The sequence below is a fragment of the Pongo abelii genome, chromosome 14 (assembly GCF_028885655.2).
Source record: "Pongo abelii isolate AG06213 chromosome 14, NHGRI_mPonAbe1-v2.0_pri, whole genome shotgun sequence".
Classification (NCBI taxonomy): domain Eukaryota; kingdom Metazoa; phylum Chordata; class Mammalia; order Primates; family Hominidae; genus Pongo; species Pongo abelii.
Window position 1 is genome coordinate 40422207 of NC_071999.2, and position 22938 is coordinate 40445144.

General features: G+C 37.9%; 2 protein-coding genes across 7 annotated transcripts in view; one reads left to right on the forward strand and one right to left on the reverse strand.

Annotated features, from left to right (window-relative positions):
* The window catches only part of NBEA (neurobeachin), a 747382-nt gene that overhangs the window by 536538 nt on the left and 187906 nt on the right, over positions 1-22938 (forward strand). For all 6 annotated transcript variants that reach the window (XM_054528904.2, XM_054528905.2, XM_054528908.2 and 3 more), the window contains one exon: positions 11481-11617. In XM_054528904.2, the coding sequence (XP_054384879.2) occupies positions 11481-11617 (137 nt within the window). The remainder of the gene's footprint in view (positions 1-11480; positions 11618-22938) is intronic.
* On the reverse strand, positions 13298-15450 carry MAB21L1 (mab-21 like 1). Its single transcript, XM_002824160.6, has one exon. The coding sequence runs from the start codon at positions 15205-15207 to the stop codon at positions 14128-14130; it is 1080 nt and encodes a 359-aa protein (XP_002824206.1). The 5' UTR covers positions 15208-15450; the 3' UTR covers positions 13298-14127.

Here is a 22938-nt window from a genome sequence, read left to right on the forward strand (position 1 = left end):
GAGGGCCTTCTTGCTGGTAGGGACTCTCTGCAGAGTCCTGAGGCCACACCCGGCATCACATGTGAGGGGCTGAGGGAACTCACATGCTATCTCAGGTCTCTCTTTTTCTTCTTATAAAGTCACCAGTTCTACTCCCATGATAACCCATTAATTCATTAATCCACAAATGGATTAATTCACTCACGAGGACAGGGCCCTAATAACCCAGTCACCTCTTAAGGGCACCACTTCTCAATACTGCCACACTGAGGGTTAAATTTCAACCTGAGTTTTGGAGGGGACAAACAAACATATTTACACAACAGTAGGCATCAACCATAAATCATATATGATTTGCATTTTTTGTTAATTTTAAGAATAAAAGCTACCCTTTGTTATGGTCCGGTGTTTCACAAACCATACTCATAAGATCTGTTCTTTCTTAATACAATGTAATAGTTGAAACCCATTTTGATTTTCTACTTTTTTCTCTGTATGGAGAATTTATCATAAACTAATTCCTCTACAAATTTATAGTCATATTCTCTACCAATCTGGAGAATGGGGCAATAAATAACTAACTTACCAGGAGACCATATTTTTCTAAAATGAGGTGACTAAGCTTTCATGGTTGTTTTTAAGCATGTGAATGAGGATATTGATCACCTACTGAAAATATATGGGTCGTCTTGTTAGATCACATTTGAGCGAAAATGCAAGATAACAAAACAATTTTCCTAGTACCAAATTATGAATGTTAGCAACTTGGAAAGGAGGAAGAGTGAGCTCTTCATTATCTTGTCACTGCCATACTAAGAGTGTCCTGGTCCTCTCTCTGAAAGACTTTGCTGCTTACTCAAACATAAGGTTAAAAAGAGATTTTGCCACTACAGTTAGAGCAGTGCTATACAGAAGGATCAATAAGTCTTTTTGCATACTGAAAATATTTTATTTAATTAGTTTATTTCCATGGATTGATATTGCAGAGCCAGGATAGCAGCTATAGAAATACTTAAACAATTAGCCCTAAGGACAAGTATTTACATGGCAGTTAATTTACAAATAGCTATTCCAGTAGAATATGTTCTATCAGTTCAAGTCATCAGTCCAATGAAAACAAGTCAATTGTTTTCTCTTAGAATAAAATCTGATTAGAATAGAAAATGTCAAGATTCACACAAAGTAGGGACAAGGCCTGGAAGGACCTGTTGGACCCTTATTCTCTGATGCTAGATCCAAACTTCATTCAGGTGAATGTGGTTGTCCCACCAAAACAAATATAAGTATCGAATATCAACTCTGTGTAAGACATAATGGTGAGTGCTTGGAGTAAAAAGACACATATGATCAAAATTCTGCCCTCCAGGAAGTTATAGAGGAGAAGAGATAATGAAAAAAATAGTTAACCTAGATATAGAAAGGAAACCATTCTAACACAAAACACTATCCTAGAATAACATGGATTCTGGAAAGCCTTTATTAGAATGGGTATTTCCTTTCTTGAGTCTTGAAAAATAAGTTAAACATTTAGAGAATTGTTGCAGATGGCAGGAAATGTATACTAAAACATTAACTTCTGTGTGAAACTACAGTAGTTCTAAACTACTTAGGTAAAAAGCATGAGTCAGGGAGTCTCTGAAGTTGAGACTGACAAGCTTGGGGAGGGAGCTTTATGTGCCTTAAGGAACCTTGATTTTATCCTGAAGACCACAGTGAGACTGTGAAAGATTTTAAGCATGACAGTGATGAATTTTTTTTAAAAAAAATCACTCTGGCCCCTGTGTAGAATATGCTTTTAGGATGCCCAGACTTGAGGTAAGAACTTGACAGGAGGCTGTTTTCCAAAGCAGCAGTGATGAGAGCCTCAAGTAAATTGACAGCAGGCAGGAAAAAGGAGAATGGGACAGCTACCAAAAAAAAAAAAAAAAATTAGAAGGTAATTTGTGGAGGACTGTAATAACTGACTAGTGCAGGAAGTAAGAATGAGGGGAATCAGGCCTGAGAGGAGAGGTGGTTTAGAAGTTATTAACTGTGTGTGGGAATGTGCTGATGCAAGGTCTTCTGTGGGTGGGAGATGAAGATGCTTGATCTGTTGGGCCTCCAAAATTTTCAAAAGAATAGAAGTTTGAAATTTGAGAGCCAAGTTGGGCATGGAGTTCATAATGGAAACCAGTGAGATCACCTAAGGAAAGTAAGAAAACAGAGAAGTAGTAGGTCAAAATCAGATGCCCTGTGGCACAAGGTTTAAAGGGCAGCCAATGAAGGAGAGCCCGTAATAGGATACCAAGCAGGATGTAAAGTAGTAAGAGAAAAGGAAAGAATCCTATGCTTAGGAGTCAGGAACTCTGGCTCAGCATTTTTCAAACTAATGTTCCTTGTAACACAGGTCTTTTGAAAGATGCTAATGAGAAAAAAGAAACTCTATAGTTAAATGTGTTTGGAAAATTATGAGTTTAAAAATAAGTTGCAGGCCAGGTGCAGTGGCTCATGCCTATAATCCCAGCACTTTTGGAGGGTGAGGTGGGAGGATCGCTTAAGCTCAGGAGTTCGAGACCAGCCTGGGCAACATGGTGAAACCCCATCTCTATGAAAAAATTTAAAAAATTAGCCAGGCGTGGTGGTGCGAGTCTGTGGTCCCAGGTACTCAGGAGGCTGATGTGGGAGGATCCCTTGAGACTGGGAGGCAGAGGTTACTGTGAGATGGCGCCACTGCACTCTAGCCTGGGTGACACAGTGAGACTCCGTCGCAAACAAACAAACCAGAAAAAGTTGCAGACTTTTTAAATTGATGGACTTTTTCAAGCCTTTAACTTACTAATTAATGAGTATTTCCCAAACATCTTGGCCTAAGTAGAGGTTGGACTGAAACTAAAGGAGAGAATAGGAATGAGGAACTAAGAGATGGAAATTCATGTCTAGAGCTTAACAAAGAAGGGAAGAAAGGAGATAGAAATAAGAGAGCAAAGCGGGCAGGGGAGGGTAGGACTAGTAGCACAGATAGAGAGGGTAACTACCTCAAACAAGAAGAAAGATATATTTCCAGAAACTGCTGAAAACCAGTTTAGGATAAATGCAGACAGAGACAGTTAAGGATAAATGCAGACAGAGACAGTTAGGGATAAATGCAAATGCAGAAAAATCTTTAGATAGAGGAAGACAAATGAAAAAAATTTAATTTTTTTCCAAAATATGAATTCTTCATTTATTATATAATCAGGATGAACAAATATATAGGTGAACTTTGCTAGAAAAAAAAAATCCGTGTATTTAACCATCTTCTCGGGAGAATGTGTGACCCAGAAAAAGGGTAAACCCCAGTGCTCTGCACTATAATTTCTGAGCTCTAATCTTTGATTCCTTAACCTACAAAGTCTGACATTCAAGGATATGTATGATTTTTCAGTTTCATCTCACACTGCTTTCCCTTACACATCCTAATCTGTGGCCAAACTTATTTACTGCTCATTTACGCCTACAACTGTGTATTTGTCCATACTATTCCCCCTTGCTCACAATGCTCTCGAAGACCCCAACTTGTCCAAATTTCTACCCATCCATCACAGCTCACTACAGATGTCACTGCCATCATTCTGTCCCAACTGCTCACTCCCCCACCAAAAATAGGCTGGAAATCATGATTGTTCTGTGAATGTCTAGAATTTTTTTCTGTCCCTTTCTTGATAGGAGGCAGCGTATATAACAAATACCCTCACTTTCGAATCAGATCACCAGTTTTGAATCCTATCTCTCATTTACTAGTTGTATGACCCCAAATTCCTCCAACCCAGATTCTCATTTTCTTATCTGTAAAATGGAGATGATAGCAGTGCTATCACACAGGGATGTTAAGAGAAATAAATCATGTAAAGTGCTTTACACAATTCTTAGTTTAACCCTTTCTTCCTTATGTCATAATTATTCTTGTGTATTCTTTACCTTATACTATAAGCTCTTTGTGGGTAAAATTTATGTCTTATACACCACTGTATTCTCTCCTTATATGCAAAAACAATACACTACTCATTAATTTTCGTTGACTACGTGAATGAATGAATGAATGCTGAGTTAAATATGTCTCTACACATTTAATTACAAAGAGCAAGCAAGTTATATACACTAGGAAAAATACAATAGTCATAAAATTATGCCATTTAAAACCATAATAGTATGCATGTAATATAACTAGAATGATCAATTACATTATAACTCTCATTGGTTTTCAGTATATTTTTAAATTTATATTTTCTCTAAAATAGTTATCTTTTATATTTATAAAGAAAAACTTGAAATCAATTTCAGAAAAACGTAAAAGATGTAATATATTAATTTAAGTGGGCTTTTACTATGACATATAAATGCAACACTGGTATATATCATTTTCTATATTCAATTCCACAAACATGGATTGCATACTATATGACAGATACTGTAATAGGTGAACAAGGTAATAACCCCTGTCTTCAATTAGCTTGTGCCAAATGGGAGAAACAAACTTTTAAACACATATATTTAATATATTTTAGTGCCATAAAGATATGGCTAGGAAACTATGGAAATATAAAGGCAAGCTACTTAATCCAACCTAGGGGTGCCAAGATTTAAATCATATCCTCTGGTTTATTCACTCCTCTAGTCTAGTAGAAATTTACTCTTCCCGACCATTAAATGATATCCCAGTGCCATAAAAGAGTCAATACTCTTCCAGAAGGTGAAAAATGTATTCCGTATGTTGAACTAAATGTAATATAACTAGAAACAGAAATCTCAGCTGGCTCACTTATTAAATCAAAAGGCAGAGCAAATTTTCACATTGAACATTAAAACTATCACTGTTGTTTAGTACTTTTTGTACTAGAAAATAACTCCGCCCTATTTTACTTATAGTATATATGCTTTTTAAGCTTTTTCTTCTAGGAAATCACACACTGCCTTTGCAGAAAATGCAGCAGTTGTTTTTTTTTTTTTTTTTTTTGGTTCCTTGTAACATAAAGAATTACCTGCTCTACAAACACATTGGTAAACATAAATAGTCGGTTAAAGTTAGAGCATATAAGAGTCTTTCTCAGTACTTTTTAGAATTATGTATTATAAATACATTAAGGTGGGATTTTAGATAATAGTGTAAAAATAGATGATCTACCATGATGAACAAATAATATGCTAAATTTCAGTATTCAGTTGCTCATATAAGAGGGCTCCATTCCTTCCATGTCTGTTTTAGACTGTGTTGAGTTTTTCAGATGTAGGTTTACTCTCATCTCAAAACACCTAATATGTGTTCTTCATCATCTGTCTCATTTTATACAATAATAATGTAAGGAAACTATGATCTGTGGGGATAATTAGTTATTGTTAATCTTAGTGTTAAGGATAGATTATGCTCAAGAAGTCACCTAGCAGCATCAAGAGTCCAATTCCTGAAAACAGTGAGCTTTTGTGTAAAATTTGAGTTTATAGAATATTTATAATGGATAGTTTAGGGGAGGGTACATTGTGTCTTTGTGAATATGTTAGGGAGGAAGTAGTACTGAAGTTTAAATTCATAACCCTTGAGGCATCGTATTCTATGAGTTGTTAAAGTATTTTTATTTTATTCAAGCAAAAACATCCTGTAACTATTTCCGCGCAAAAAAAGTTCAGGGCTGGAGTGCAGTGTCACTGTCACAGCTCCCTGCAGCCTTGACTTCCAGGGCTCAAGGGATCCTCCCACCTCAGCTTCCTAGGTAGCTAGGACGATGCTACCAAACCCAGCTAATTTTTTTAATTTTTCATAGAGATGAGATCTCGCTATATTGCCCAGGCTGGTCTCAATCTCCTGGCCTCAAGGAGTCCTCCCGCCTCAGCCTGCCAAAGTGCTGGGATTACAAGTGTGAGCCACCATGCCCAGCCCTAAAAAAAGAGTTTGAAAATTTCAAAATATCATTACTCTGAAATTTTATCTAGACAACTATCAATATTCTCTGTATATAAATAAAACAGTCACTATCTAGAGACTTTGCTACTATGATTTTTTTAATTTCCTTAAGACACTTCAGGCACCTGAAACCCAGAGAACCATCCTGGATATCTAAAATTTGGGAGTCTAAAATTTTTTACAGTATTTTTTCTAGAACTTCTCCTTCCCTCAGGCACATACACAAATGCCTCCATTTTTATAATGCCCAAAGCTTTCCTAGGATTCCAAAACAAAGTTACAACTTTATTATATACTTCAGTAATTTGTTTTGAGATTAAAACATCTTATTCTTTTATTTCTATGGGGGAGAATGTTTTAGGGAAATTGACTGTACCATACTTAAAAATAATGAGTCTACGGCCGGGTGCGGTGGCTCAGACCTGTAATCCCAGCACTGTGGGAGGCCAAGGCGGGCGGGTCACAAGGTCAGGAGTTCAAGACCAGCCTGGCCAACATGGTGAAACACCGTCTCTACTAAAAATACAAAAATTAGCTGGGCATGGTGGTCTGCATCTGTAATCCCAGCTCCTTGGGAGGCCGAGGCAGGAGAATCGCTTAAACTGGGAGGTGGAGCTTGCAGTGAGCTGAGATCATGCCACTGCACTCCAGCCTGGGTGACAGAGCAAGACTCCGTCAAAAAAAAAAAAAAGAGTCCAAAGCAGTGACAGATATTTTAGATATGTTTAGTCACTCATGCTATGAATTATTTCCCTACAATGTATACCACATTATAAAAATAATTGTAAAAATTTACTCCCTTATTATATTTTTGTCCTGATTTCTTTGGAATAATATTATTTTACATTGAACATAAAGAATTTCAGATTAGTTTTAGTTCTTCTAAATAATGTCAGGATTTTAAGTTTAATAATTCTATTAAGATTAGTCAATATTTATTATCCCAAAATAACAATATTTTACATGTTCTAAAAGCAAATTGAGCATGTAGTTTCCAAGTAATTGAAGCTGAAGAAAATCCATATAGCTAATACAACTTTTAACAATATTAAACTAAGTTTAGGAAATATTCAAGTGATTCTAAAATACATTATAATTTTATGTACCCTAAATATAGTTTACCAATTGAAAGTCATCAAATACTTCTAACAATTCCAATTTTAATTAAACTCCAACTCTTTTTTTCCATACATAGTCTTTGCTGTGCTTTACATTGAAAGTTGTAAAGAAGCTTAGCATTACTTGGAAATTTAATAGCCATCGTTGCCTTTTAATCACTAGAATGCAGTTTACCCCCTCCTGAAAATGATTAATTTACCACCCCCCCACTCGCCTACCCTGAAAATGATTAATCCCTGCAAATGAGAAAAAGAAAAAGCAGCCTCTGACCTCTGGGAACCGGCCTGCCTATATCTAGGCCTCATTCTTTTTGAGAACTGGCCTGGAGCTCACAGCTAGGCCATGGTGTTCTCTTGTTGGACATAACCTCACAGAGCACCAACTTCATACAGGGTTGTATGATGATGGTGTGAGACAAAAAACAACTTTATAATTTTGACTAAGCACAGACAAAAGCAAGATCACTGTGCATACCACAAAAATACCAGACATTCCCCTCTTTTGGCCAATATGAGTGACTGCTACATCTTTTCAATTAGAGCTTTAGCATACATTTAGTCTTCCCTCCCTCTAGGTAAGATTGATTGGAATACTTAATCATTGAATTATTTCTGATGCCTGACAGAGCCCAATCCAGAGCAAAGCCCTGCTTTCCTGAACTCTTCCCAAAATCACTTAAGTAAAATCCAGATCCTACAATGAGTCTTTTAACACCCGTAAGTCACCCCGTGGTTCTTATTGTTGTCAGTTTCTCTCACTGCAATGAATAATAAAACCCACTTGTTCAACTACAGATGTGTTCTTGGTGGTCTTTGGCAAGAAAGCATTGACACATCCAATAACTTAAAATTTGTGAATATTGGACTATTAGTTCTGTAAAAATGTAAAAGAGTTTTGTGGCCGTGCACGGTGGCTCATGCCTGTAATCCCAGCATTTTGGGATGCCAAGCCAGGTGGATCACCTGAGGTTAGGAGTTCAAGACTAGTCTGGCCAACATGGTGAAACCCTGTCTCTACTAAAAATACAAAAATTAGCTGGGCACAGTGGTGCATGCCTGTACTCCCAGCTACTCGGGAGGCTGAGGCAGGAGAATCGCTTGAGCTCGGGAGGCAGAGGTTGCAGCGAGCCAGAGATTGAGCCATTGCACTCCAGCCTGGGCAACAGAGCAAGACTCTATCTCAAAAAAAAAAAAAATTTTGTAAAGTTTTACCAAAATGTCAGTGTATTATTAAGATTTCTGTGCTTGAAATTTTTATTTTCATCAGGATAATCTAAACCCACTAGTATTTAACATTCTACTTTTAAAATATATTTGATAAATGGTTTCTTTTTAAATATAAAACGTGTACTTTCTACTGTAGGTCCATGATGAGGTTTACCATCTCAATTGGTTAAAGATCTTAGGGCTCTAAAGAGAAGTTATTATTTTAAAGATTCATTATGCTTGGGTGGCTTTTGTTCTAGTTCAGATTTTAAATTAGATAAATGGGAAGTAATACCCCTATCCTTTCAAAAATAGTAATGGATCAGTATTTTTTAAGCATTTTGTTGCCAGTTGTAAAAAGTAAATAACATTTATATTTTCCTTTTAATTACCACTTTAGATGGTGGAACTTTAAATTATTATATGCATCAATGCAATAGGAAGAGGTTTTGTCTTATCCATTTGTTTAACATTGAATATCAATACTTCTATGTGTGCCGAGGACATTATAATTTATTCTTTTATTGCTATAGTAGTGATTGGGATGAATATATTTACAGTCATTCCTCAACTCACTACACCAAGCAAAGTTTAGGAGGTTAAATGTGTAGTTACTTAAGTTATCTTCTAGAACAGAATCAGCTAGATCACCATCTCACCGTCATTCAGAGATGCCATTCTTTGTAAACTATTTTTATTTGGAAAGGGATTCGAGGTTTTCAAATAACCAAGTACTGTATGGAAGATCTGCTGGCTTGTGATTGTGCCTTATGTAAACATTTTAATATCGGATCCCTAAAATCCAAAGGCTCCCCCAAAGGGGATTAAAACATAATCCCCTCTCTCTATTCTGTAGTGGATTAACTCCGTATTCTCTCTGCGGCTGGTTTGCTCCCTGAAGACTACAACAAAAAGATTCAGTGCTCCTTAAACATGCTATGGAATTGGAAGTTGTAATTGGAGATTTCCAAAGGACGAGGGTAAAAATGACACACTATTAATGCTGAATATTTCATGATGTGTCTTTCTTAAAGAAAGACCAGTTCGAAGCCCTTTTAACGCCCAGAAAATCTCCTGAACAGAACGATATTGGAGTAAAATCTAAAGGAAGCCGTCTCCTTTCAGAAACACAGAGAAGTAGAGAAGATGTGCTCCCCACGAAAAGTTCACGGATCGTGTACTTAAAATTTTGTAATGTATTTCAATAAATCAATGGGTATGGTTTTGATGTTTCACGATCCTTTTTTTTCATGTTCTCAATTTGGATACGTTAAATTACTTTTTAGGAGAAATAAGTAATTCACCATTTTTAGTGTTTTTGACCATTATTTGTCTCCAAATGCCAGAAACCTCTGTTAAACTGTAAATCTTGGTAGTCCTCTGTCTTTAGAATGGAGACTTTTTTGAGGTTTTTAGCAATGCCCAACAATGTATAACTTTGTTTCCAATGTGAACCAAATCACCTTTCTCACCTTGCCCCAATCAAGAGTAAACCGCATAGATTTCTTCAGAGAGAAGATAGGAAAAGTGGCATCCAAAGGAGCGTCCTGGTTGCTTAAGGGTTAAGGGAGCGGTTCGAACTGGCCCGAGCTTTGGGGGATTCGGAGGAGGGCGCGGGAGGCAGGAGGCGCCGCCAAGCGCGCGCACAGACCCTCCAATAAACACAAAGGAGGGCCTGGGGAATAGAAACCCAAATCCACTTGTAATCGTACAAGAGATTCGGGCGTAATTACTTGAGCAACCTAGATTAAGATTGATGAGCCTTTTAAAGTGGTGCTTCAGATCGACTGCCTCTCCCTTTCCAAAGAAAAACCTTGTGCAACCGAGGTGGACCCCGACTCGGCTGGGCAGAGGCCGAGGCCCAGAGTCCGCGAGCCCGGGGGGCTCATCGGGGGATCCAGAGCAGTGAAATGAAAGACAAGGCTGTGCGTGGGTCTGGCCCGAGCAGTCCCGACAGGGCTGAAAGCTGACACTGTCACAGTTTGATCCTTAGCCACCCCCTTGTAATCGCGACAGAAGCCAGCCCAGCCCTCTGTGTTCCCGCAGCCTCGGGAACGGCCCGGCTTTGTGCAGGACGGTCGCAGATTGGGTGTGTGCTGCGCCAGGAAAAGCCAACTTGGCCGCGTCTCCCGAGCCCGGCCCGGCGGGGGCCGAGAGCGGTGTCGGCGCGAGGAATCTCCGCCCGGAGGCCGAGGCCTAGCGGCCGCGGGGAACCTAACTTTTTATTGCCTTTCTCCGACTGTTAATGTGATGCGTTTGACTGTATGCATTTGAGAGAAGTGGAAGGGATTATGATGCGCCCTTGCTACCTACAAATGAATAGTTATATCCGATCCCAACGTTATGTATAACGTTATATCGTGTTTCAAATCCAGGATTGCGAAGAATGTCTCCCTTTGGGGAGACTTTACAGGAAACATTTAGGTAATAACCCATTTGAATTCATATTCTATACGCGTAATTCGTGATTTTCAACCTTAACAGATTGAGGGAATTCGAAGCAAGCACCCTGGCAGGCACTTCTAGTGAAGCTGTTTCTGTAGTTTCAAAAGTTGAGAAGTAGCACTTTCGCACGGTTTTTTGAGAATCGTTTTGTTCAAGCGTCTTACATTTTCATCACTTTTGATATATTCTCTGTGAGAAAATGACTAAGATTTTCGTTCTTTTCTACATAAGAACTTTATGTAATGTCCGTATGCACGCGTATGTGTGTGTGTGTAGCGCACCTTAGGAGACCGATATTAGATTAATCTTCCTGCAAAAGGCAAACCGCTCAGAAGAGCGGAATTTATCATTTAGATCCTTGCCCCCTTCTCGTCCTCTCGCCTCTCCTTGGGGAGCGCCGCTGCTGAGTGGAACGGCTTCGCGCGATGGCTGGTCTTGGGGGCAGTGCTGACTGCCTAGGGTCTCTGGAAAAGCCAGTGATACTCGATGGAGAATTGGGGCATTTGTCCGTTCTGCACTTTTAAGTAGGTTAATGGCAGCCCCTCACCAACCATGTAGGATTTCTAGGTGGTAATTGAGCGTTATTCGGTATCCTGACCTCCTGGGTTTTCATACCATTTTTTCTCTCTAGTCTCGTTATAAAGTAATGTATAAAAGCTAAGTAGTCCTTATCTTACGTGAAAAAAGAGTTTGCCGCATAATACAGGCACCATTTTTTCTAGTGCATCCTTATCAATAAAAACCTCTGGTATCTTTCTGGGGGGGAGCAGGAAGGGCCACAGGGGCTCAGCCTGACTCCCCTTGTCCTTGCCTTGCAGGCCCAGTGGTTCTCAGCACCCCTGCCCAGCTCATCGCTCCCGTGGTGGTGGCCAAGGGGACTCTCTCCATCACCACGACAGAAATCTACTTCGAGGTAGATGAGGATGATTCTGCCTTCAAGAAGATCGACACGAAAGTGAGTTAAAGCGATTCCATGTACAGTATTGGTGGCTTTGTGGCAGGAAGTGGTTTTCAATTTTGTTTGGTTTTACCTGACAGTGGAGGAGGGGAGCACATTCTCCTCTTTCTCATAGAAAATAAAATGAATGAAATAGCATGTTCTCTTTATGGAATTGAAGAATATATTAATGAATTTAAATCCTGTATTACCAGAGCATGCACATTTTAACAGTCTTTCTATGAGTGCCTTTGTTTGCACTTGGGCAGATTTGGTAGTTAAGCCAATTGCTCCCAAGTCCCTGGGGCCCAGAATCTCAGGCTCTGAGGCTGACTACGAAAGGTCTTGGGAAATTTCTTATTAAGATCACTTTTAATTTTCAAAACTTTGTATTGTAATGTGATTATTGAAAATTATAAGGAAACTGGGGGGAGAGCCATTTAGATATAAATTAATCTCCATTAGTACACCCATTTTGTCCATCTCCTGAAATAAGAATGGGTTTTATATGTGGATTTAAGAGAAAAGCAGCTGATTCTCTGAGCTTTGATTTTAAATATATATGCTAGCACTCAGATGTTTAAATATTGTATTCTTTGGGTATAAAGCCAGAAAATACATATTTGGACCATTTAAATGCATATTTATTAAATGTTATTGTGTGGATTTTAAACACCAGAGTATTAGAGTAGCTCTTTCTCAGCATTTTCTGAGATCTATTCTAATGTTTTAACTTTCATGTTACTGTGCAATTTGCAAACTTCTATTCTGGGGTTAAGAATTCAAGAGCATGAAGTGTCATGCTAGAAATTCTAGCATCATTTTGCAAAGATCTTCCTTTATTTGCAGAAGAATTTATTCTAAAATAGTCAAAGACAAATGCTCCCACAGATCCAGAACTTTATTGTTTTTAATTTAGATATTGAAATAAAATGTTATAAAATAGTATTTGTAGACTAGAGCTGAAATCCAAAAATTTACCGTCACCTGAATTAACTAACTTAAGGCCCATAGGTGATCAGCCTTTTCAGCACTTGTTGACTACTAAACTATTCCAAAGGATAGCCATGGGACTTCTTTTACTTCCAACTGCAAATGTAGTTTTTAAAATGAGCTTGAATGCACTGTATTTTAAAATAACTTAAATTTTGTGTTTATCCTTTTATTAGCTTGCCTTATGAAGTCAAAAAGAAATGTTGAATTTCTAATGAATTTATTCTGCTAATGGAACCCTTATTACATAAAATAAGGTTTGACATAAAATATATTGGTCAGAAAGGATCGTTTTATTAGTTTTCATACATAATTTTCAAAGTTTCATTATGACTTTGTCAGATTTTTAACTGAATTAGTCAGATTTTTAACTCAGTCATCTCTACTGTCATGATAGACTTTTTTTCTTATATTATCAAAAATGCTACAAGAAGAGCAAGCTTTCAAAGGTAGATTTAAATTGTGTCTGTTGTAGAAAGGAATTGTCTTACAGGCAAGTTAGAGACTGAGAGTAGATTATCTTATGGACCTATACAGAAAGAGCTTTTCTCCAATGTTTTATTTTTAAGGATTTCTTAGCATATTTCTCAAAATGTTTAAGATATTCAAGAGGGTTTGATTTTCAAAATGCAGCATTACATCTTGTGATAGGAAACAATTTAAAGTGAGACACAACAACTTTTATTTTACTTCATTTATTAGCATCTAATTAAATAAAAACCAGCAACAAATTAAAATCTAAATCACAAAAGTAATTATCCAGTGTATTTCAAGTGCATTTTTCAAATATATAATTCAGATATTCAAGCGTTATTATATAAGCTGAATTCAAATTTCTTTGAATATATTTAAATAACATTTCAAGTATATTTATGGAATGTTAGAAATAGAACAAGCAATATTTGAAACAAAATGTAAACTTTTTAAAGTTCAGACACTTTCAAAGACAGATAAAAGTACCAGGAGGAAATCTACCTTTAAATGATATCTTTGTTAGTGGAAAATGTCTGGAAGTATCCAGAATGGCAATTTAAGCTCTGTTCACCAAATCACAAAACACCAACATCCACACTTTCAAAGACAATGTGAGATCACAATATTTGTTACAAATCAAAATATACATTACAGTTTCTTTCAGATGGCATATCCAAATCGTGTTTACTCACATACAGATGCACCTAAATCATCAGGATTGCTATAATCCTTTGATAGTTAGGCAGAGTGTTTGTCGCGGTCTGGCGTTACAGCTGGGCTGTTTACGGAGTGTTACGGTGTACTTTTCAAGGGAGATAGGAAATCGTGTGGAAAGAAGTCTTCTAATACTAGTGGCTTTGGGTTTTTCTCCATCAGCTTCCCCTACTTTTTCTCCCCTTGTGGGGTTGGGTGAGATGATGTTTAAATATTGTATTATTATTCCTTTTTAAAGGAAGAGATTGTTTGCACTGCGGAGTGGAATATTAGGAATTGAACAGAAGTTTACACTTAATAAGGACTTTGAGAAGGGTGATAATTTCGGCTCTTGATTAAATCATCCTCTAGAGTTTTTCCAAACTTTTCGGGTTGGTCAGGATCTCTCTTGCCAGTCGCCACGTTTGTTTGGCAGCGTTTTCCAGAGCTGAGTGAGGTTTGCCTTGAAACAGATCTAAGTTCGGTAGAAAGTAGTGGGGACACCGCCGGCACTGCAGGCAGGAGATAAGTTGCAGCAAAATCCCGTTCAGCCGATCACCCAGGCAAGACTCGTCCCAGTCCGACTCTCGGGGATGCTTTTCACACTCGTAGGAAACCAGAGTCTTCATATGGTAATTGTTCAAGGGCTGGCCCGGCAGTTCAAGGTGACGATCCCTTAAGGTTTTGAGGATGGAGAGACACTTCTTTCTGCAGCCCCCCATCTGCAGTCTGTTCTCTGCCTCCGCGAACTGCAGCACCCAGGCGTCGCTCTCCGCCGAGCTCTGCTTGCCGGCCAAGGAGTGGCACTCCTTGGACAAGAGATTGAAACCTTCCGCCTTGACCTCCGCCACCCGGTTGGGTCCCGGCCAGGGGATGTGGGGAAGTGGCCAGTGGGCAGCACTCCTCGGCCAGATCCCGGTGCATTTAAAGGCCGGCGTGATCTGCACCACGTACCTATCTCGGATTCTCAGTTTCACTTCGCTGGTGTCTGCCACCATCTTTACCACATCCCGGTAGCTACATTTGTCTACCGCTTGAGCCACCAGCGTCTGAAACCTGGACCGGATTTTGCGCGCCGAGAGGTAGCCGGAGGCGGTAATGAATTCCACCCAGAGGGACATGCTCCTCTTGCGCCCGTCGCTCAACTTCAGCACCGCGCAGCCGGGCAGTGAGCCATCGTCCACGAAGTTGAACACCCCCATTTGGTTGAGATAAAGCACCACTTCAAATTCTGTGGGGGAGATGACCTCGAGGCCCTCGTAGCGATTGTCCAGCTCGTTGAGGGAGCTGATGAACCGTGGCTCCTGCACTTCCACTTCCTTCAGTACGTCGGAAACTACTTTGCAGACTTCCCGGATAGTTTTGGCAATGGCAGCTTTCCTGGCTTGGCATTTTTCGTTGTAGTATTTATTCAGATGGTAGACCAGCTTGGCCTGGGCCGCAATCATGTTGGGGCAGAGATCCGGATTGTACACCGGAGTCTCGCAGTAAGCTGTGGGATCCAATGCGGCTGCTAGAGCTGGAGCCAACTTCGGTGGAGAAACGGGCCGCAGCACTCAGAAATGGATCAAAAATGCCTTTCGGAAGTGCTGCAGCGTTGGTTTCCCTGCTGCTGCTGCTGCTGCTGCTGCTTTTCCCTTCCTTTTATCTTTGAGCCCAGCCGTTCTTAAAGTGAAAGATTGTCCTCCCCCCCTCCTTGTCTCTCTTCCTTTTTTAAAGAATCCTTGTGTGAGAGAACCGCATGGAGAGATCACCTTCTCAGGAATAAAAAAACAAAAGTTGCGCTGAGACCCAGCAAAGCTCTTCCAGTAGTCAAAATAAGCACCCCTTTCCGTATTTATTTACGCTTTCCCGTAATCATTGTGTGTGCAGCACTGTTAATCAAACGGAGGAAAAGTGTGCTGAGAGTGTGTCCGGGGTGAGTGTGCGTGTGTATATGTCAGAAGAAGCTGCTGTTGGTTTGTCTAAGAGCCCAGATGCACTCGTGTGGAAATTATAAAGGCAGGGCCAGGCAGGCGGGTGGCCAATCGCCACTGGGCTCGTCACGACAGCCTCCTTCAGCTCCAACCCGGCTAATTAATCCCCCCTCATGGATATAGGCACACAAACTAAAGGTAGGAGGCTGCTGCCGGCAGAAAACCACCCAGGCCACCTAGACAGTTTGGAAATCAAGAGGAATCTCTCAGCTTTGGTATTACTTGAAGCATATTGACGTTTTGAAAAGACTTGGCAAAGCGGCTCTCTTCTGTGCCGAAAAACCTGCTTGTCTTTTTACCGCTGAAATGCAAATACAGGTGTCTTAATGGGCATCCATCAATTAGTGATCTAGACAGGGTTTTCTAAAACAAAATCACTAACTTGCATTTAGAGTAAGATGATTAACGTCTGTTAATCCTTGGGGTCTTCTTAAATGCAGGTTGAAAGTTTGTTCTTTCATGCAGACTACTGGCATATGGAAGTTGACTTTAGATGGAGGAGTACCTGCGTAATTTTCTCATTCTGGATGTTCCTATATGTTAAAATGATTTTTTGAAACGTTGAGGTAGTATGCTCTTTTTTTACTTATGTTTTTTTCCTTTTTTGCATTTGTTGAATCTGAAAATTATTGCTGAGTGTGTTAGATGTTCTACCCCCGTTTAAGTTAGGATGTTTAAAAAATATTTGATACATCCCTCTGCCCCACCAGCTGCAGTCTTTGCACTTTAGTGGACTTGCCCAGCATTACAAGCAGGACACAAAGCTATATATGCACTTATAGAAACATTTGAAAAATAAATTGTCTCTGGGATGGACAGAGTATTTTAGCGTTATTTCATAGTGACCTGTATTTTAGTACATAAAATTCAGGTGAGATCATAAGATCACGCTTCCTCACAGATAACTATCCCGAAAAATTGAAGGCTTGGGGTTTCTGGCTTGTTTACAGATGTATAATTAAGGATATATCTCCTGTCTTAAGTGTCCTTAAGTGGTGACCTGGCAGTAGACTTCTAATTTTATACTATTTCGTGTGATTTAATTAAGGGAAAATGGTTAACATTTGCAAAGAAAATTAACTTGCAGTTATCTGGTTTTTTTTTTTTATTTAAACATCATTTTGAAAACAAAAGTGAAATAAAGCATTTCATTTCTGAATTTTGGAACCTGGAAACAGGAGGAGGAATTTTTTTTTCCTAGTTGGTGGTCCAGTTGTGTCCTCAAAGTACAGGAAACTAAAGAAATACTACTTAGTGGTTATGTCGTGGTTTTTAAACCTAGGTGGCTTTTTTTAATTGTCTACCTTTAAATTTAGATGCCACGTCTTTCCAATTAAGAATATTTCCCATCAAATCCTATAACTCCTGGTAACAGGTTTGTAGGCACTTTCAGAGCCACTTTTAACAAGATCTTCTTCAGGGCTTCCACTTGCTACTTAAGCTTTTGATTTTTGTTTGTGTGTTTTGTTTTGCACACGTACAGCATCACAAAACCACCTATTATTTAATTTCTCCTTATCCAACAGTGATAGATTCCAATTTAGCTGAAAATAGTACACATTGGGGTGCGTGGCACCCATCTATTCTATTTCCCAAGAACCTTCCATCACCTTAAGAGCAGGGTCTGGGAACACCCAAAAAGCCCCTCCCCACTTTGCCGTCGTCGCGGGTGAATGCACTACTACCTTTTGGCAGTTGGAGGGGAGACGCATCAGAGCCGGAGAACCTGCAGCCACGACGGCGAGGATGTGCAGTGGTCTCTGGGGAAACGCCGCCTTCTGCCCTCACCCAGCGCGGGTGGCCCTGTGCCGTCCGCTCGCCGCCTCTCTCTCGCTGCTCCGTATTCCCGTGCCCTCTTACTTTCCTCTCTGGGCTCAAGATCGCTACGCTTTATTTCTCCGCGAGCTTATTTGAAAAACTTACTTGGTGTCCCGGCTTACTCTCCACCTCTGCTCCAGACCACGCTCTGCCCACGCACCCCTCAGCCTGGACCGCCCACGTCCGGCCCAGGTGTGGTCGCTGCCAAGCCCCAGCCGCGGGCCCCTGCGCCCTGCGCTCTCTCCCTTGGGTTCAGGCCAGGGATGCTTGCCCCAAGACCTCGCCCCTTGCCTTCTTGGGCCACCTGCAGAACACCCCTGGTTGTCAAGGACGTGAGACAGCCGAGGACGGGGAGGCCCCAGGGCTGTTCGGGGGACCTTAAGTGGGTCCAACGCGAAGGACGCGGGCCTGCGAGGGACGCCGGCCGGGCCTGGCTGGAGCCAGGCGCGCAGGTGGCGCATCTTGGGGGCTCACTGTGCAGCTTAATTGGGTTAAAGCGAAGCTAAACACCGAAGCACTTTGTGCAAACTAATTGGTGCAACCAGCGCCTTTTCACTAACGATTTGCACTTTGAGAAAGAAAAATGAATGGTGAGAAAACGTATACTAGGAAACTCGTTAGATCTAGAGTGTTCAGGAAAGTGAAGTCATTTAGTTTCAAGGACGCCAGGACTGTGTTTTCTAAGCTGCTTCCTTAAGCACCCCTCACACACGGAGCTGAAGGTGATTTACATAACATAGGATTCACCGGTCCGCGATTATCACTGTGGGTGAACTGGGCGCCCTGGAATGAATAATACTCTAGTGCAAGTACTGCTTGTTGCTGCAACACAGTGATTTTCTATTACACTGAACACGTGAAATGAATTGCCTTCTGTAGCTGAATCCTTTCAGTGATCTTAGACGCCCCTCATTGTTGAAGCGGGAATTAAGCTATTCGGAGAAGTGTGTTTTCCATCCCCGAAATTTTTTTATGGAAATGACCTATAGAGAGGGATTACAAATAACAGTATATTTTTGTGCAGTTCAGCTAATTTTAATCTAGGCTTGGGGGATATATTTATTTTATGGGAGTAACATTTAACTATTTTTCAGTAAATTTAAAAAAAATCATTTGACCTATTAAAATAGTTATGTCAAATGATTATGCAGTACATAGAGATGGCGTAATATACATTTATGTATTAATTTGAAAAGTTTTTTTAAAAACTCCAGTTGTACCAGTCTTGCAATATTTTTTGTTGTAAATATACTCAGTGCTACTAGAATAAAATTGTGTGTGTGTCATGCTTTAGGATGTAAATACTTAATTGTTTTCAGTGGTAGGCATGCAGACATCTTTGACATGAGCTAATAATAGAATGATAATTGAGGAAAACTGGCCTAATTGAAGGAAAAAACATCTCAAGAATCTCATGATTTAATGATAGTTTGAAATGCTTATATTGAATGGTATTTAGAATTTTAATGCCTAACTAACTGACTTTTACATTGCATTTACTTAGTTTATGAGGCAGGCTTGATTTAAAATGTACCAGTTAGGGGAAAAAAAAAAAAACAATAAGGACATAGCACACCATTATCATAAACGTTAGTATTAGTGAATATAAAATAATTAAATATTGTGATCCTTAACACTTCGAAGCATTCAAAATAACAGTGGCAGTGGCAAATCAACTTTTCCTCAAGTACTATTTCCTAAATAACTTGTCTCCACTTCTGTAGACCTGCTTACTTATATGGGATATACAAAGTAATTCACAAATAGTGTCATTATTAAGCTTAAAGAAAAATTCTGTTATGTTGAGAAATACAAGAATGCAAGATTTCTTTGTTTTAGAAAAAAAACCTAATTTAAATTTGAATTGCATGTTCATAAATCTCAGCAATTGTAACCATTCATCTGGAAAAAAGGTATCTGTTAAAGGATGTGCACATACATGTTAAGTGCTTATATAGATATTGTTTGGTGTTTTTTCATTATCTGCTAGCTGCTAGTCTATTCACAAGTATTCATGAATTTAAAGTTTTATTTTTTTAATATGTGCTTATTACACTGGGGAGATAAAAAGAATATGAAGTTGAGTTTATTACATTATTTATCCCTACTGCTGGAGTGGCTTTGAAGGCTCATTGTAGGCATCTGATTTCTTTCCCCCTTCTTTTTTTTAAAATGCACCCAGGCTATTTCAAGTGTTTCATTCTGCCAGACACAATATATTTCTTTTTTTACACTAGAGAAATTAAAGACAGATATTTGTGCAGGGTTTTCTTTATGTGTCACATTAAATAAAGTAAAATAGAGAGAGTTTTTCTGGTAATCTAATTTGATGGCATCTATACCTTTCTTCCTGTGTGATTCCTGGTATAAGAACACTTGAGACAAAAAATAGCTTGAAACCTTTCAAGGTTTCAGTGATTTCTTAAAGTAATTATTTCATCTTTTAATATCAGATTTATTTCAAAGTCAAGCAGAGGATTGAGGTCACTGTTTGCACAATTTAGACCCTATTTTATTTCTTCAACTAGAACATTTTGAGAATTGTGGTTAATTTTTTAAAATTGTTTATTCTTCACTTGACTGATGAAGGCCTTTGCCTCAGTTTTCTTCATCACCCTAGTTCACAATCATATAGTCACATTTGTAGTGAAGAGTACTTTTTTTCTCTACAGTGTTGCTTAATCAACTTGATATTGGTATTAATAGGTTTTTGAAAAGAAAATTTTGAGATTAAAAATGGAAGTTGGGAGTATACTTGTAAGAATTGACCACCACTGCTTGATTTGCAGACTTGAAGTAATACTGGATAACTAGCCAAAACTTTTCTTTTGGTAGAAAAAGAAATTTAAAGCCTGGCTTATTTTCATAATTGTCTCTGTTTCCTCACTTCATTTGCATGTGTACACAGAGGTACAGGATGTTTTTAGTTGTATCTGTAAACTGAAAAAAAAATGGGGGAAGGGAGGTTATCAACCTAAAGAATTTTTTATTGTTCGGCATAAATTGTGATCTCTAACCTTTTCCAAAACATTTAAGGACAATGAAGTTAGTCATTCATTTATTGAATATTATGTAGGAAATATGGATTCCAATAGTCTAATTTCTCACAAACCCTTCAGAAAGTTACTATTATCTTTCTAATAAAACTAAAATCTTTTTGTTAGATTTCAGCTTATAATTTTCTTGTGATATTATAGAAATATTCAGACAGGATAAATGGGCTCATGATTCTTTTCTATATAATGTATGAAAATTAGGTATTTCCTACCCTATAACATATATACAAATCTATGTATGATTTTACATACATGAATTTACATACATTTGTGTATATAGCTACATTTTTAGTACTGTTAATATGCTATATTTTTATTGCATTTAGAGAAAACAAGGGAATCAGAATCGATTAGTGTCTGTTAATCCCTACATCTGTACTAGGTCAACCAGGACTGCATTGCTCTCATTACTGTTTCGTACTGCATGTGATTAAGCCACTGAAAATATTCAACATGACCTTGAGACTAGAATATGGTACATAGATAATCAACTTCCAGTGATTACATGTCTAAAATAACCTTTCCTATTTTTAATTTATAGTTTTGAAGCTTATTTTTTAATGAGCAAAGTAATTCTTCTAAAGTAAGATTTATTTTTTTTAATGATCAGTAACTGGAGTAATAGTTTAAAAGGATAATTACATCAAATAGAAAACGATTACCTTTTATCATGTATATTATGTGCAGTAAAATTATAAATGGTTTATAGAAAAAGAAGGAAATTAGTTTATAAATATAAATTTTCTTTATATCTTTACATATAAATATAGAGATAACTATCTGAGAATATAATACCTGTATAATATTTCATTTCCAGTTACATTTCATTATTTTCACTATTGTAATAATATACATTTTAGTACACCAATATGTACTATTTCTTGAAAGCACACTTTTTTATATAATGATTTGTCAAAAATATCAAGCGTAAAGTAATACTAATGAATAGTTAATACTTTTACATTCACATATCCTTATCCATTTTATTATCTAAAATCCCAATCAAATTAGAAGCATGAACAGCATAGTTTGTAAGATGTAGTGTTCCTGATTTAAAAAAAAAAAAAGTGGGAACCTAGTGAAATAAGATGTATAGCTTCGTTTTTCTGTGAAATTTATTTTTTTAAGTTAGATTTGTTGATGTGTAATTTGCATACATTAGTATTCCATGATTTTTCCATATGATTGTGCCATTCTATAAATTCTGACAAATGTATACCATCATAGAAGCTCTACCACACATGTAGATAGAACATTTCTATTACCACAAAAATGTTTCTTCATGCCCTTATTTCATTATTTTTATTTGGAAATTTTATGATTGATGTATAAATGTCTGGGTGTTTTAGTTTTATATCAAAAGATCTTTAGACTGTAACACCGTTATTTATTTCCCCTAGAGTTTACTATTTTGTCATGCTTCCAATTAAAGACAAGTTTTAATCAAAAAACACTGACACAGGCAAAGTATAAAATATTTCAGATATATAAGCAATATGTTTATAATTTTTATTTTATGTAAAGTTCTTTAATTTTCATGTATGTGACAAATTAATACTTGGTAGAAGATTCATTTTTCAAAGAAACTCCTAATAGTAGCTAACATGAATATATGTGTTAGATTTATGAATCTGATTTATAGCTTACACATCAAAATATGCAAGAAAGAACGGGTTTCTCATATAAGTTAGCAACATTTGAGGCATATTTGTAATGTTTCTAGCTTTATGGCACTAGAGAAAGAAATGTCAAGATTTCTCAATATTTTTACTTTACATTTTCAGTAAATTAACCTTCCCTTTGAGTGGTAGGAATTGAGGCTAAAGAGTTTATTAGATCTAATATTACTTAATATATGCACATTCTTGGGACATGTGTATAAATATACATTATCCTAATTTTGTATAAATATACATTATTATGTAAATTTAGATGGTTACAAATACTCTAAACCAAGAATTATTAATTATAGGACTGAAGACATTGATAATGATGCTCTTTCAAATATTTTGCCTTTTTACAACTTGGAGTAGTACACCTAGTTTTTTATTTCTTCCCCCAAGATATACAAATTATTTAAATGCTTTCTGTTTTATATTTTTATTTGGCAGTTACAAAGAAATTTTAATGTTATGCATGCTTACAGGCCTATTAAGAAAGAAGTTATTGCTTTCTTAATAATCTCAAACCATCTTTAGGAAATACACTCTTTTTATGGTTTGCAAAATAGCCCATGCATGCAGGCTGTGTACAGACACACGCACACAAAAACACCAGTGTTTAAGATACTAAAAGATTGAATTGGCCTCTATACATTTTCCGTATTAAT

Coding starts and splice junctions, on each gene's coding strand:
- MAB21L1 (XM_002824160.6), bottom strand. CDS start 15,207: ATGATTGCGGCCCAGGCCAAGCTGGTCTACCATCTGAATAAATACTAC.